Source organism: Taudactylus pleione, unplaced genomic scaffold (assembly GCF_031769625.1).
Source record: "Taudactylus pleione unplaced genomic scaffold, aTauple2 ptg000015l, whole genome shotgun sequence".
Lineage (NCBI taxonomy): Eukaryota > Metazoa > Chordata > Amphibia > Anura > Myobatrachidae > Taudactylus > Taudactylus pleione.
Genome location: NW_028284417.1, coordinates 31976877 through 31993911, shown reverse-complemented (window position 1 = coordinate 31993911; position 17035 = coordinate 31976877). Strand labels below are relative to the sequence as shown.

Below are 17035 nucleotides of genomic sequence, written 5' to 3'. Positions count from 1 at the left end.
ATATTACTGTTTACTATCTTTTCAACATATCAATGGATCTGTTCTAATGTAAAATGTGGACGATTTATTGTTGTATTTTAGGCCATGTTTATTAAATGATATTAAACTGTTGTGCTTTATCTCCCACTCACAGGATACAAGGTTGCTAAGGATAAACGGCAGCTATGCCAGGCTAAGATCGAATACTCGGAATACTATCCAACCCAGTGGCCCAGGCATTATTTAGAGCAGTAGCTATTAATAACAAGATTTAATTGCAGGAAGCTGTATGCAGATACTATATCCCTAGAATTATTAAAAATGATAGGGGGACTTATTTTACAGGTGACGTTTCCAAGAACATGTGTAAGGTGATGGGTAACAACACTAAGATTATCCCAGACTGTCTTTTCCTTTATTTGCCCCCCTTTAAGATACTGTTCAAACAGGCAGCCTCATGTGAAAATATGATAATGAGGTTACTGTGCAGGGTCTCACAAAGATGAATGAGAATAACCAAAATTGAAAGTGTTATTAACTAACATGTCTAATGCAAACTGTCATGATGTCAAACCTGGAGAATTTGTTATGATCCAAATTTTTTTTAGCCCAGGTTGTTTGACTGATCAGTGGAAAGGTCCGTATCTGATGATACCACATCCTCAAAGGGTGGCCGAGGAAGATACGTGGGTCCATTCCACTCACTATAGGGAGGTTAACCAACCAGTGGAGATACAAGGCGGAGACAAGGCCGATAACGTGGACCTGTCGATTGCGAGCTTGTACCGGAAGGATTAAAAAGGTGATGGTGAGATATCTGAGATAAAGAAATGTGTAGATCAGTGCTTCCAGCAATAGAGTGGTCTGCTGTGGTCATCCTAGTTCTTTTTTTTCCAGAGTTTTTGTCGTGATGATCTGTTTGGGGATACTCAGTGTCTATGATGGAGGACCGATTGAGGAAATGGGAGCTGATGGCAGTGCTGATGGAGTGGAGTGAGGAGGAGTGCAATGCCAATCAGGGGAGTGTCTGACCAATCTTAGTACTGTTATTGTTTTACCTGGGAAGAGTAGTCCCAGAAGTTATGACCCTCACACATGTTGAAATGCTTGGTATACATAAAAACATACCATCACCATATCTTCACACGGAATATGAACACAGAGGCAAAAGAAATATGATACCTGGTGACGTGCATAAAGCCACTCAGTTAATTAGTGAGACAAATGGCTTTCAAGTTTTAGTAGCACTGGATCCCACCAAGATCGCTCGGGGAACACTACATTTTAGATATATTCAGGATCTTGCTAAATTGATAGATAATATCACCGAGATATATGATGACACATTCAGGTATACAGGGAGGGAATTGCAAGCGTACAAGAAAGAACTGGTGCAACACAGGCTAGTGTTAAATTATTTAACTGCTGTTACTGGAGGGTATTGCGTAACATTAGCCACCCAATTTGGAGTCAAATGTTGCACCTATGTCACCAATGATACCAGCGACCCTAAGGAAGTGATAGACTGGAAGATGGATGAAATTCTGCAGCTAAAATGGGAGTTTTGTAAGAACCATAACGCTTCAGTGGCTGAAGTAGGGGAGAAGATAGAAGGATGGGTTTCATGGCTGAACCCAGTGAAATGGTTCTCAGGTCTAGGGGAATGGGTCCAGGAAATGATCGCCAGTATAGGCAAATTCTTGATCCTTATACTGATTGTCATCATAATAATTGGCATATGCATCCAGTGTGTTCCTATTGTGTTGAAGTGTGCTAAATGTAAAAATAGAGTAAAACGCAAGAACGAAACTATGATGGTGGTCAGTAATGACAATATGAATACCGAGGTAAATATAGAACTGCATTACAACCCTGAACTAGGAAATACCATAATTTAATGTATTATATTTAGACATACATAGAATGTATTATTGAAATGTTATTTTTAAAACACTTCAGATAATGTAAAGTTTAAATTCCCCTTCAAGACTGCTTTTATAAGACTGGTGCATCCCCACACCTTTCACATGATCTTCCAAGATCCGCGGTGTGCATATAATAGTAGTTTTATATCCCCACTCAGAGACACATTATTGATGGATTAAGAACCACCTTGTGCCATCCCATAATAACACTAAATAATATGTAAATGTAAGCCAAAATTAAATTCTAATAGCAGATTGTGATAGCATGTTGTTCGCTATCAAAGGGTGGACTGTCAAAGCTGGATTATTGGCTGAGACAAGATCAGTTTAAAATTGAATCGCAGCAACACCATCTTGCAACTGGCCGCAAGCGCCATTTTAGATAAACTCACTCTTTAGTACATGTGGCGATATTACTATTAGCATCATGCGATTGCATCTGTGACCATCGCCATAAGTTACGGTGATTCAACAAAAGCCCATTTCATGACTTTACGTAGTTTGGGTGCTCTGGATAAAGTGTATATTATTATAATTCCCCTAAAGGATATATTGCATTAGCTAAACAGAGGAAATGGCCACGTGACAACTAGCCTGTGTAGACCAGCTTCCTGGATATAACGTCTGCTCTCACTCCAGGTGGCCCTGCTCGAATACACACCTTACATTAGCAGGCTTCCTGCAATAAAATACTTTCAAAGCCAAGATTGTTATCTTAGGTTTGGGTCTTGTAGCTGTGCTAATTTGCATTTACACAAGAACCTGGGAGAACAAAGGACTTTACTTTTGAGCCTGGGAAGGGTGGGGGCTGCTGAGAGAGGGGGCGTGTGGAACTATAAGGCTCAGCATTCTACACTGCTAGGTGTTCACTTAGTTTAAGTGAGATTTAAGTGCACCATTTCTCATACACACATTAATACGCACAATTGCGCTGGTAACTAATCGCATATTAGCGAATGCATAAGATCCTATATGAAAATGCTGTTCATTAGCTTTATGCGCACGCATCTGCTCCAAGTTAACTAGCGTCTTTATATCAAACCCCGCATACTCACACATTACATATCCACATACAAGGTTCCATAAGCTTTAAGGGATAAGATTTAAGTTCTTTCATTTAGTATAAATGCTGTGAAATAAGGATTATTTGGTAACTAAGGTTTTATACATGCTAAGTAAGCCATGTTTGGTTTTGTACTGATGCGTACTCTTTCAACAGAATTCCAGTATTATCGGTGTGGAGATCTCATCATGCATTCTCAACTTATGGACCGCAGAGACTTCAAGCAACAAAATGTATATTATATGAACAACTGTTAGGATGTTGCATGGGGTGGGAAATCAGAGACCCTCAGTTGTTGGAGGCTGGGTTGTGTCTATTTGAATCAGCCTGTTAAATGCTCTGTAACAGATGCATCCCCCTTGAGGACCAATGGCATCAGCAACAAACTTCTCTATTGTGTCGTCTATTTCTAGGGGGTATAAATATGTGTGCTCCAACACTGGGTCTTTGTCTTCTTGCTGAATGCTGATTGACGAGGGGTTTCTTGCTGATGCCTAACATCTGGACCAGAGAGCGCTGCGTATGTATAATTGTACTTGGGTCTGTATAATCTCTTAGACTATATGAGGATCATAGCGTGTAACTGCTGTACTTTTACTTGCATAATACTTTGTGCTTTGGAACCACAGATTCTAGGTCTGAAGTCTTTATTTACTGTATGACTGCGTACACAAAATAGCGTCATCCTTAGAGGTTTATAGGTAGGATATTAGGAGGTATAGGCAGGGGTATATAGAGGTTCAAATATAGATTCCTTAGTAGCATAGAGTATAAACCCGCCCATATCACTACTCCTGACACTCCCTGTTTTACGCCCCTTTTTTATATAAATGTCATATAAATTTTATATCCTGTTAATATTAACTGTATATAAATTTTATATGTGGTTGATAATAATGTGCTATCAAATTAATATAGCATAATATATGATGATATAAATGGGGTATCAAATTAATAAGGTATTTATATAAAATGTGTAATTCATAATGCATTATTGACAGTGTATAATGAATATTATTAACCCCTATAAGAGTAATAAGCGGATTATGTCTACAATCAAAAACCTCGGCGTGTGACACTGCGCTGCTAGCCGGAAACACGGTATTAAATTGGGTAGTTATAGTGGTGTTGATAAGTTTTATGCTGCAAATAACGGCTAATTTAAAAGAACCGATTATTAACCCTTAGACAAACAAAGTATTTAAAAGACCATATGAACATTTGGTGTGTAGCTGTAAAAGTAAAAAGCAGAATATGCCTACAAACAAAAACCTCAGCGTGTTACGCCGCACAGCTAGCCGGAAAATGTGGATGAAAAAGGCGTATTACACTGTATTATTTCCCTGTAGTTATAGTGGCGTTGATAAGTTTTATGTGTCAAATAAAGGCAGGTTTACAAGGTCTGATAGTCAAAAAAAAATTAAATAAAAATGGTTGCAGACATGGATATAGCGTTATTTCACAGCTCTAATAACACATACCACAGAACGATTAAGTGTACGCCGTTTGAAATTATTCCCTCTAACGTATTGTGAATTTTCAAGGCCACGAACGACGGATACTTTAAAGCCAGTAAACACACCCAGCATTGACTGTGTGTAATGAATATTGTTAACATTTAGACAAACCGAACATTTAAAATCCATATGAACAGTCGGTAGATGATTCAGGATTTTAGAAGGGTTACGTTCGATGAGTGTAATATACCTTTTTTCATCCGCATTTTCCGGTTAGCCGCGCAGCGTAACACGCTGGGGTTTTTGTTTGTGGGCATATTCTGCTTTTTTACTTTTATACCTAAACACACCGAATGTTCATATGGCCTTTAAAATACTTTGTCTAAGGGTTAATAATATGCATTATACACAGTCAATAACGCATTACAAAGTACAAATTTTATATAAAGGGTTTAAATACATCTTATTTTATAACAATTATCATTTGAAATCAAAGGTTGTTAAACTATATTGATCTGGTAATAAACATTTCATACAGTTTCTTAAATAGTTAAGTTAATTTGTTGCTTGTTATTTGAACCCTGTTGAATACAGGGCATTCTTATCTACTACAGGACATTCTTATCTACTACAGGACATTCTTATCTACTACAGGACATTCTTATCTACTACAGGACATTCTTATCTACTACAGGCATTCTTATCTACTACAGGCATTCTTATCTACTACAGGCATTCTTATCTACTACAGGGCATTCTTATCTACTACAGGCATTCTTATCTACTACAACACGTTTTCTAAGGGTGCGGTTAGTTTTGCATGAAGATGTTTTAAGCAACTCATCGAACGTAACCCTTCTAAAATCCAGAATCATCTACCGACTGTTCATATGGATTTTAAATGTTCGGCTTGTCTAAATGTTAACAATATTCATTATACACAGTCAATGCGGGGTGTGTTTATTGGCTTTAAAGTATCCGCCGTTCATGGCCTTGAAAATTCACAATACGTTAGAGGGAATAATTTCACACAGCGTACACTTAATCGTTCTGCGGTATGTGTTATTACGGCTGTACATGAAGTCCTGTAAAATGTCTATATATCTGTGAAATAACGCTATATCCATGTATGCAACCATTTTTATTTTATTTTTTTTTGACTATCAGACCTTGTAAACCTGCCTTTATTTGACACATTAAACTTATCAACGCCGCTATAACTACAGGGAAATAATACCGTGTAATACACCTTTTTCATCCGCATTTTCCGGCTAGCTGTGCGGCGTAACACGCTGAGGCTTTTGTTTGTAGGCATAATCTGCTTTTTACTTTTATAGCTACACACCAATTGTTCATATGGTCTTTTAAATACTTTGTTTGTCTAAGGGTTAATAATCTGTTCTTTTAAACCAGCCGTTATTTGCAGCATAAAACTTATCAACTCCACTATATCTACCCAATTTAATACCGTGTAATACGCTTTTTTCATCCGCATTTTCCGGCCAGCAGCACGGCGTCGCACGCCGAGGTTTTTGATTGTAGACATAATCCGCTGTTTTAACTCTTATAGGGGTTAATAATATTCATTATACGCTGTCAATAATGCATTATGAATTACACATTTTATAAAAATAGCATATTAATTTGATACCCCATTTATATCATCATATATTATACTATATTAATTTGATAGCACATTATTATCAACCACATATAAAATTTATATACAGTTAATATTAATAGGATATACAATTTATATGACATTTATATAAAAAAGGGGCGTAAAACAGGGAGTGTCAGGAGTAGTAATATGGGCGGGTTTAGGGTAGAGAGTGGGCGTGGTGTGGGAGGAGAGTGGGCGTGGTGTGGGAGGAGAGAGGACAGGGCACCTGTCACTTTTGAGCGGAAAAGTGTGCTCTATACTACTTATATCACATGATTGTTTGTTTTAACCATAAGGACAGACAATTACTACAGTATATAAAAAGGATATATTCTACCTATGGTTCACATCCACCCTAGGATATACTAGATTTGCTCCAGCTCTTGGAGGTAGAAAACTACACCGTCACCTCTATATAAAGGAATGGTGTAGATTTCACTTTCCAAAGCATCACTACACTACCTGGGATGAAGTCCCGTGCTGCCCTCAGAGCTGTGAGCCTGATTCAGAGATGGATTGACCAATGTTTTTGCAGTTGAGTGATTATCGGTGGTCTGCACCAAACAGTGGCAAACGCAGGATTTCTAGTGGGGGGTTTCCAAATGCTTGATTTTAGAGCGAGTGTGTCTAGTCCATGAATAGGGTATAATTAGCATTAATCCAGCTTTAATATGCATAATACAAGGTATATTGAGTTGCATAATTCCAGCATATACAGGACCAGCGATCCCAGTAAGCCATTAGATACAGCAGTAGGTCCATCCTGCTCCCCCGAACACATCACGCAGGGAGAGAGAGGACTGACTGCAGTGCTGCTGCAGCAGACTCACTCCCTAGCCCAGCACACAGCAGCATGTGCTGGGTAAAGAGGCTGCTGCAGCAACAGTCTCCTCTCTCTCCCTGCCCGAAGTGCTACATGTACAGGGGGGAGGGGGCTTCAGGTCCCAGGTCCCTTTAACAGGCCCCAGATAAAGAGCACCCGCACCCCACCTTGGCGCCCCTGGATGTCACCTGTATTTTTATTATTTTCTGAGAACCACAAGGACTTCATACACTCAGGTAAGTGATTACATATTGTATTGATTGGTACATGGGAAGTTTTGCTATTATTCAGGCCTTTATATTTGTTTTTGTTTTTTTAAAGAACAGAATTACACTCTTGCACCTTTATTCATTCTTTCCATGTACTTTATTGAGATGTTAATTGTTAAATCGCCGAATGGAAAACTAAAGCTCTCTGAAATATGCCTCTCATTCTTGTTATGCAGGTACTTTCATTGTCGGTGTGGACCGTCCGTCACACAGATGTATTGTGTCCACATATACTGCACCATGTTTTTTCTTATGCACATAAGTGTAACTGAATATTTAAAGAAAAGTTTTCCATGTTTTTTGGAAACAAGCATAATAGGTTCAGGTGGTCTTTCAGATGAATTAATGGATGTTGTAAATATTGCGTATATTAAAAATAAAAAAATATTTCACAACATTATTATTACTACTATACCATTAAGCCTCCTACTCTCCTCTCCCCATATATAATTTTTATCTCTGCATGAACAACAGGCAGAATATGGATTAGGAGAGCAGCCACTCGAACACAATTATATAAACAAATGATTTTTTTCAACTACTGTATCATTTATATAGGCCATATTATACATACACAAGCAGTAGTGTGGTCTGTCCGGGCACGTGGAGCAATGTGTGTCTGCACTGGTGGTTGTCTATTTAAGGAAATACATTTTTATGCCCCTGAGAAAAGTTTTTGAATATAAACCTGAAATGTCAGAAGGCGATTTATTGGTGACTGCAAGTCCTTGAGAATTTAGAAGTGGGGGGATGGAAATACAGATACAGTGGCCAGAGGTCTGCCAGCTGCCCAGAGCTCTTGAAGCTTTAAGGATACTGATGTTGTGAAGTTAATTCTAGATGTTTTTCAGCACTATATAGTATAAATGAAGACATTATACGATGTAAGGCTATCCACTCTGTATACATCAACTCTCCTGTGCCCCTCCACATCCCTATATTTTCTGGGTTAATTCAATATTTTCTAAAAGTCTCACATTTCTCTAATGTCTCTCCTGTCTTTGTTCACCTCTCCTTTACATTTTCTATGTGTCCCCTCTCCTTTCTCTTACCTATTTCCTTTGTCTGTCCGCATGTGCCTCTTTCTGCATTCCAGGTAACCCCCACTCTCACTCTCCACCCATCACCTGCTTCTCCTTTAAGCACCAACTTCTTCCCTCTCCCAACCCCTGCACCTGACTGTTCCTGCCAGTAAATTTCTTTCTCACTAGAGATGTGAATTGAGAAAATGTCTGTATAGCTATCACCTGTAATAGATAGAACTATTAATTCTTTTTTTTTTCACAAATCTCACTGTTGAGAGAGAAAGAAAATTGACCTGTATAAAAATAACCTTCTCTATCACCTTTTAAAACGTGAGTGGGATAGCATAAAATTGCATTGTGATCTGCATTCTCTATACATATCTATTAAATGCCTACCAGACCTCCCCACATGCCATCAGACCTCCCCACTTGCCCCTTAAATGTCCTTTAGAGATCTTCATATGCCCCTTATATGCCCCTTAAATGCCCTTTAGAGATCCCAATGTGCCATCTGAACACCCCAAATGCCCTTTAAATATTTATCAGATCCTCCCACATGCCTTTCATATGTTCAGCAGACCTCAGACCTCTTCATGTGCCTCTTATAATGCTCATCAAACCCCTTCAATTGCCCCTTATATTGTATCAAAGTTCCTCCACATGAAATGTGCCAATCACTACCATTCAACAAACCCAGACAGAGTAAATATCCAGCTCAGTTACGCTTACTCTGGTAACACCACAGTATTTACTAAACATACTATATAATACATATGGCATTGGTGGCAGGACTCAGACCAAGGGAACATATATATATAGTTACCATTAGCATTATAACCTCTGCACACAAGTTTAACTGTTTAACAATCAAACATACAGCATCCAAAAGGTACAGCTACAAGTCTATCTATTGCTTTATACTGATTCAGGGAACACAGGGAAAGTCTGCCAGACAGTCTGCACATTTACCAACTCGTGGATGCACAGCTCCAGAACAAAGACACATTTACACAATAATAGATGCCTAGTAGCTGCAGTTCAATAGTATTACATAAGTAGCAGCTACTTCTGCAACCAGCTTCTTAGGGGATGCCTGTTCTGATTATATCCACCCGTGCATATAGAGAACAATGGCAGGGCACAATCTCTGAGAGCCCAGCTATACTGTGTAGTCCTGCCTGGGAGCTTCAGACAGAGAAACAACAAAGACATTTTGATATCTCCATAGACATCTAGACTACCCTTGAGATAGCAGAAGATTGCTGTTAGTTGGTATCACTGCCATGTCTACCCTATGCTTGAGAGTCACAGACATGCAGTTCAGAAAGCTGATGATCTCATGCATAGTAAACCTACCCAGCACATAACTGATGGAATGAAAATCACGCTACAAACTGCTGAATAGTAAATCTGGCAGTTTGGATGCCAAAACAGTAGGCAATATGCTGTAGTATGGGGGTCTGTTTACTAAGCCTTGGGTAGAGATAAAGCGAACAAAGATAAAGTCCCAGCCAATCAGCCCCTAACTGCCATGTCACAGGCTGTGTTTGAAAAATGACAGTTAAAAGCTGGTTGGTTGGTACTTTATCTCAGTCCACTTTATCTACATCCAAGGCTTAAGGCACATATCCACTACACGACTAATGAACAACTGAATGATTATGACATCATTATCGTTCAATCGTTGTTTATACTGTGCAGTGGATATTGTGCCCACACGGAACGATATGTTATTCAGTGCATGCACCCTCCCTCATCCCCGAACCTGCCCATCCTGACGATATCGTCAGGTTGGGCAGTATGTTCAGGCGATGACAGATGCCAGTGGGAGCGCTCATCGCTAGTTGTTGCCGGCATATTCACTGCACGATTAATGAATGATTGAGCAATAACGATGTAGTTATCATACAATTATATGCGCCTTTAGTAAATAGACCCCTAAACCCCTGGAAAAAACGCTCTTTAGTAAATTTCCCCCATTATCAAATTTGTATGTTCTACTGCTGTTTATAGACAGTATGTGCCATATAGGGAGAACCTGAAATACAGTAAATACCAACACCTTTTACATGGTTTTCAATGTTGTGATGTACTCATTATGTATTCAAATTAAGGTATTCGGATTTCCTGAATAACAAGAAGGATGTTTAAATGTTTGCTGTTTTTTAGTATGATCTATCAAGGTTAAACTTCACTCACCTGCCAAATTTGTTCTTCGCTAAGGGATGTTAACTGGTCACTCTTCAGAACCTCTCTGAGCAGGCGGAAGGGTAGTGCAAGAACTTCTTCTGGGTGATTTTTCAGAAGTTCTGATAAGTGCTTTACTAGAAAGTCTACCACTGCTGCCTCTAGTAATGTCATATTAAATAAGTCTGCCAGTTTGTATAAGTCCAAGTAATTAAAGCTATTTAGTTCCTGAAAGACAAAATAAATATCAAAAAAAAAAATTAACATGGTATAATTCAGAAAGGTGGATATCTTAATAGGCATTTATGTTTTTATTCTAGATTTCAAAACTGTAATTAGATAAAGTATCGTTATACTAATTGCATTGTTCATGTTTAAAGAGGATTCAATAGGTAACATAATTCTCATCAATTATTTTTGTGGGAATTTATTAAAGTTTAGATCAACTGAAAAAATAAGAATAAAAAATATGGAGCTAAGTTTGAAAAAGTTGAGGCGCTTTGCATGTTTATATGTATTTGAGCTTAAATTTATCAATTTTAACTTTTTGGGGGGAATGGTAAGTGTTAAATGGTTTGAATGTTAAAAATGTGATTCTTTAAAAAAAATTAAAGTATTTAACAATGTTAAAAAATTTTTTTTAACACAAACATCAAATATGAGGTTCAGTTTTGTCATGAGAAATTTGAACCATAGTCTATTGGCATTTCCACTACAAATATGTCCATAGATATCAAAACTGTGAAATTCAATCCATTTCAAACCGGTTCAAAATATCTAAACATCTCTATTAAGAATGCATTGTTTAACCCAGATCTCTCTGCTCACACAAATTCTAAAAAGGTTTCAAACATATAATTAAGCAAACGGCAAAGTTTGGGAATTTCAACACATCAAAAGCTTCCTAAAACGTCCCGCTGCCTTTCTTCAATGTCAGTAACAACTAACAACACTTTGGACGATTATGAAAATGTGTCAATGATAACATTATTATAAAGGAATCTTTTCAAAGACCTGCAAAAAGACAAAAAGATTAATTTTGTTAAGCCAATTTACAAATAGCGGCAATACATACATTATTAGAGACCGGTGTCTATGTTTCCTATTCAGAAACATTTCAGCATTTACTGTACCGTCATGATCAATATTTCTGTTAGAGATCACAGTGAAATTAGACTGAACCTCATGTACAGTGCAAGAACCAACTGTTGTGGCTCATTATGTAGCAAACCAAGCAAATGTAATATATGCTTAACTAGTGACGGTAAAACAGCAAACGTGCATGTGGATGGGCCCATTAATTCTATAGCACACAGAACATGTATTTCTTCCTAATTGGACAGACTGATAAATTACAATTCATAAATACACTCCTTTCCTTTTTCACTTTGAAAGACATGCACATGAATTTAAATATTAGTTACTAATTTATACAATATGAGATGTGCTTAGTCTTTCAGTTAATAATTGCTATAATGTGAGTAATAGAAACATTGCAACACTCTCCAGATATATATTTACTGTTGTTTGGTCCTATTGCAATTTGCTTGCAAAGCAGAACATTATGGTCTGAAAGATTAAACTCTAAAATGTCCAAGCTGTTCCCTTCCCTTCAGACATGTCTCTTAACAAGTGTGCACAGAAATATATATATATATATATATATATATATATGGGATAATACAGGACTTACTGTGAAATTAAGGCGTACTAGAAGTCACAGAGATGTACTTTACCAATATATAAACACAAGATCACAGGATACATTTTTTTATACGGTTATGGAATTTAGACATCATATCTAATAATCTTATATTACATAGTAGAAATGTTTATGTGTGTGTGTGTGTGTGACTTGAGAAAATATTCTCAGTTGTTTATTTTTTATGTATACTGTATTCTCTTGTCAATAGATACTGTGTAAAGCCAGTGGCATTGGTTTGTAAAGGGCAGAGATAAGTATTTATTTCATAAATATATAATTTTTTTACTTATATGTATTCTCATAAGGGGTCTTTGTGGCTACTAGATTAGCACACAGGTACCCCACACCCAATTCCACAGGCAATGAGGAAGGTGTCACGTATTTTAACTAAGTTCAACTACACGGCTTGATATTCCTTGCCCTTACTGAGCAATAACAGATGAGTGCAAACGCTGAATGGGAGATCACTATAATTTCCTAGCTCTACTTCACACCTAGAGGAAGTGAGTTGGGCCTCCAACTTTAGGTGCCCTTATGTCGACTGCTCACTCACCCACCATAAGGAAGGATTAGGGCTTCCAAATCTAGGCTGGGAACCAGTGGCGGCTCCAGAGGTGAGGCTGCAGCGCAGTCCAAAATTCAAATAGGGGAGTCACACCAACTGTGAGTTCCAGCCGGTGATGTTTGGCAGCATTTAGAAGGGCAGTTAGTGTGGCTCCCTTATTTGAATTTTGGACTGCCCTGCATTCCCACCACTGGAGCCACTATTGCTGGGAACTAGAAAACACTTACCCCACACAGTACACTAGTAGGAGTCATTTATAATATCACACAGGGTTCATACCCCTCTCGATACAGATAAGACGACTCCCCAAAGACAGACACTACATACTATAAACTGACCTTATATTTGATAAATTGGGGTTAGAAAGAAACTCTCAAAGAACTTAGCTAAATTCAGAATGCACACGGGCGCCCTCCTCTCTCCCCGGCAGCCGGCTGCGCACTGCTCGCAGCAGTAGACTCTGGGCACTAGTCTGTGCCCAGAGTCTACTGCGCATGTGCAGGTCACCATAAAAATGGCACGGCCACCATTTTCCTAGCGATTTCCCTACTGCAAATGCGCAAAATACCGGGAAAATGCCTGCGGGGGCCATTTTCCAGGTGTTTTGTACAGCGCTACAGCCGACACGAGACTTTGGAGAGGTAAGTATTAAAAAATATGGGTGCAGGGTGTACAGTGTAGGTCCATTATAGATGCGCCCCTGGCTAAATTGCATTGTGGATCCTCCAATGCAATTGAGTGGTTTACCCAACCCCCAGATCAGGGTGACCCATCTTATGATAAATCTACCAGTCTGTGATCACAGGTTTTTAATTAAATATTTATTTCTATTTTATGTGGTAGAGCTTCAGTAGTTGCAAAGTATACATAGTAAGAGGGACATCACATTGTTTTGCCTTAGCAATTGATGGCTGAGCATTGTCAGTAATTACAGAACACCACCAGGTTTTAGTACACTATGGATATCTCTGACTGTATTCATCAGAAGGCACTGTGGGAAAACTCTTCCAGAGCTAATTTTCTGTAAACTACTGTACATTACATGAAATAGTTTGTAAATCGGTAATATTAAAGATCCTCATTTTGGAGCAGCCTGTTCTACATTCAAATTAGAAAAAAAAATATTTAAAAAATGTAGATAATAGATAGATAGATTAGATAGATATAGATTGATGTGAATATGATATAATAATAGACAAGACCACTATGTAACAATTTCAATGATATTCATTTAAAGTTGAAAGAACGTGGATGCAAAATAATCTATATATATATAAACGTGGTAGGTCTGGCACTCCCAATAACACACTCCAATTTGCTGCTTCGGGTGCCCCCACAGAGGTAAACAATAGATCAAGGTAAGGTGCGGCACTCAGGGCATCAAAATAACGGGACAACTCACGGCTGATACTGTCAACGTTTCGGTTCATTTACAGAACTTTTATCAAGATAAGAACGTAGAAAAATACACATACCTTTATACAGAAGCAACACCACAAGTGAAGCCGAGCTCCGGAGCTGTGACCGCCCACCTGCCCGGTGGCTCATTGCAATGACGTCACGACGCCCATGGCGTATCCACAGCGCCCTTGCATGTGTAGTTATGGTGATGGTGACACATGCGAGGGCGCTGTGGATATGCCATGGGCGTCATGATGTCATTGCAATGAGCCGCCGGGTGGGTGGACGGTCCCAGCTCCGGAGCTCGGCTACAATATTGTTCTTTCTTATTTATGGTTCGATAAATTATTAATCTCTACCCGAAATCAAGGGACAAATATAAATGGGGTCATGTGTTGTTTGTTTATGTTTTTAATGTATAGCATTATTGTTTTATAGGTGTGTGGTATGCCACTCACTCTATAGTCTTATCTATTTCTGCTCCCATGTGGTGTGTTGTCTGGTTGCTTAGCAACGTCAGACGGCGACCACGTGGGGCAGGCGCGGGTAGGTGACGTCATCATTTGGTGTTGGACTGTCGGGCCGCGCCGATGGTGTCTTCTCTGGCCCGCGCTGTAACAGGTGTGTTCAATTGTTTCAAGTTGATTGGGTTAGCTCTGTGGGTATATGTATGTGTGTGATGGGTGTTTTTAATGTTGCTGTATGTCCCTGCCGACGGGAGTGTGATCCCGAAACGTAGGATTAAAAGACTTTTTACTACAATTACTCAGTCTCATTAGTGCCTCCGCCTATGGATGTTTATATATATATATATATATATAATATATATATAATATATATATATATATATATATATAATATATAGCTATTTATCAGTTCTAAATAAACAAAATAAACTAAGACATTACAGTTGGTCACAATAAACAAAAAATAAGTATGTTGCTCATAACAAGGAAGCCCAACCAAATAAAATAACTGCACTTCTGTACAACTGCCTTTGAAAGATAATCTCCTTGGGGAAATACAATTTATTCATATTATCAGGGCCCTGCTGTGCAAATCTACAGTCTGGGAGCATACTACAGAGATCAAGAAAATATTTACTTTATTCAGTTGAGTACAAAAGCTTTTAATGAATGCATAATTAAGACAGAAAAAAGTGTACATAGCTTAGAAATGTGACTGCCAAGCTCAACCATCAATAACTGCACCACAATCATCTGCGGCTCCAATTGTTTTGTCTTTGGATTAAACGTAGTTATTATAAATCAGAGCAACATATATCTGCATACAACCACACCTACCAAACAAGTGAAACAATATAAATGTTACAGCTCTGAAAATAGCCATACAAAAAAATACAAGCTAGCTCACAAAATGCCTCACGGCTGTCACATATATCATTAAAAAAACATAAGTACATAAGAGTATTTTTTCCCATTTGCCTTTATTTGTGTTTTGTGTTTCTTGGCCAACAACTCCAAGGTAGCAACAAAGTTGCTGACACCAAAAACCAGAGAGTGTCCCAAACGCCACCCTTATAGACTAGGTTTTAAGGATATCCATGCTTGAGCACAGGTGACTAAATTAGTACCTCTGTTAATTTGATTTAACCATGCATATCTTTAAAACCTGGACTGTAATGGTGGAGTTTGGGAAACTCTGCCCTAAACTGTTCATCATCTGCTCCCAATTTTATCTAAAACTTGGAACAGACATTTTTATTCTACAATGAAGTGCTGCACTGAATCACATTCTCACTTTGGCCATTATGCATGATCAGTGGTGCATGAGTGTCTGACTACAATATTTACTGTATAATGCATTAACCACACACAATAATGCAAAGGAGCATAATTAGACTTCTGTGGGTTCCACAGCAGATTCTGTAAGGGCCCCCTTGATGCTCCCAAGAGTGTACAACATAGAGCAGTGACATGGGGCTTTGACATAGGTGGTGAGGCCTCTCAGCAGCTTCATCCACTACTATGATTTTTGTTTTGATCAACAAAGTGGATTACCTTTGGGATCTGGGCACTGATGCAAGCCCAAATCCTGGTCCAAATGAAGCCTTTTGAAGTATTTTAAATTGATTTTACATTTTACATTTTGAAGAATGTTAAACTGATATGAGAATGCTGCTCAATGATTCCACTATAATGAATAAAGTGACATTCCATTATTCGTACAGTAACTGGACACTATATATGGAAGTGCTATGATACTTTTGTAGTGTGAAGAGATGAGTTAACTATCTATATGACCAGTAACCAAGTGGATATACCTGGATCTAACACTGAACACCTCTGTACCAGCTGTGTAGAGTCCAGTGGGGTGTGCCCGCAGTGAAAGATATTGACCCCAGCATATGCCCCTCTAGGAGGATCTCCACTGTGCCATCAGTCATCGACTCCTCAGGATAAACTGACATAATGTCTGGCACTCTCCCTGTCCTTGTATTAGATCTTTCCTAGTACAGCCACTAACCATGCAGTGCAGGGCACCTTTACAGTGAAGACCTCCAGCTGACATAGTTCTGCCACTGCAACATCCAATCCACACCTGAATGCTATTGGGGCAATTATGAAAACTGATGAACACTGGAAAAGATTTCTACAACCTATAGTATCAGCTGTGCCATTTTGTTTTGTTAACTGAACTAGGAAAACAATTAATAGTTAAGAATCTGGTTGGCATTTATTGATTACAAAACTTTTGTGTATAAACAGAAACCTCTTCCCTGGGTCTAGCGCTGAGGCAGACACCAGTGATGTGACTGACCCGAATGAGGGGGCATAGGGGGAATGGTGAGGTACCAGTACCTGGGCTGCTCACTGACCAGCGGTAGAGTGGAAAAGGGAGACCTTAACCAATGATGTGATAGCCAGCACACCACAGACCAGGGGAGGGGACAATGAACAGGCTGCAGCCTCTACTAGTGCTAGTAAACAGCAGAAAGTGAAAGGAAAGCCA

At 38.7% G+C, this 17035-nt stretch overlaps 1 protein-coding gene across 2 annotated transcripts in view; it reads right to left on the bottom strand.

The window, feature by feature from the left end:
• The window catches only part of KLHL32 (kelch like family member 32), a 228100-nt gene that overhangs the window by 96614 nt on the left and 114451 nt on the right, over window positions 1-17035 (bottom strand). The window contains exon 6 of one of the 2 annotated variants that reach the window (XM_088472157.1): window positions 10404-10619. The exons of the other annotated variant lie outside the window; for it this stretch is intronic. Coding sequence (XP_088328283.1) covers window positions 10404-10619 — 216 coding nt within the window. The remainder of the gene's footprint in view (window positions 1-10403; window positions 10620-17035) is intronic. 2 annotated transcript variants of the gene reach the window in all.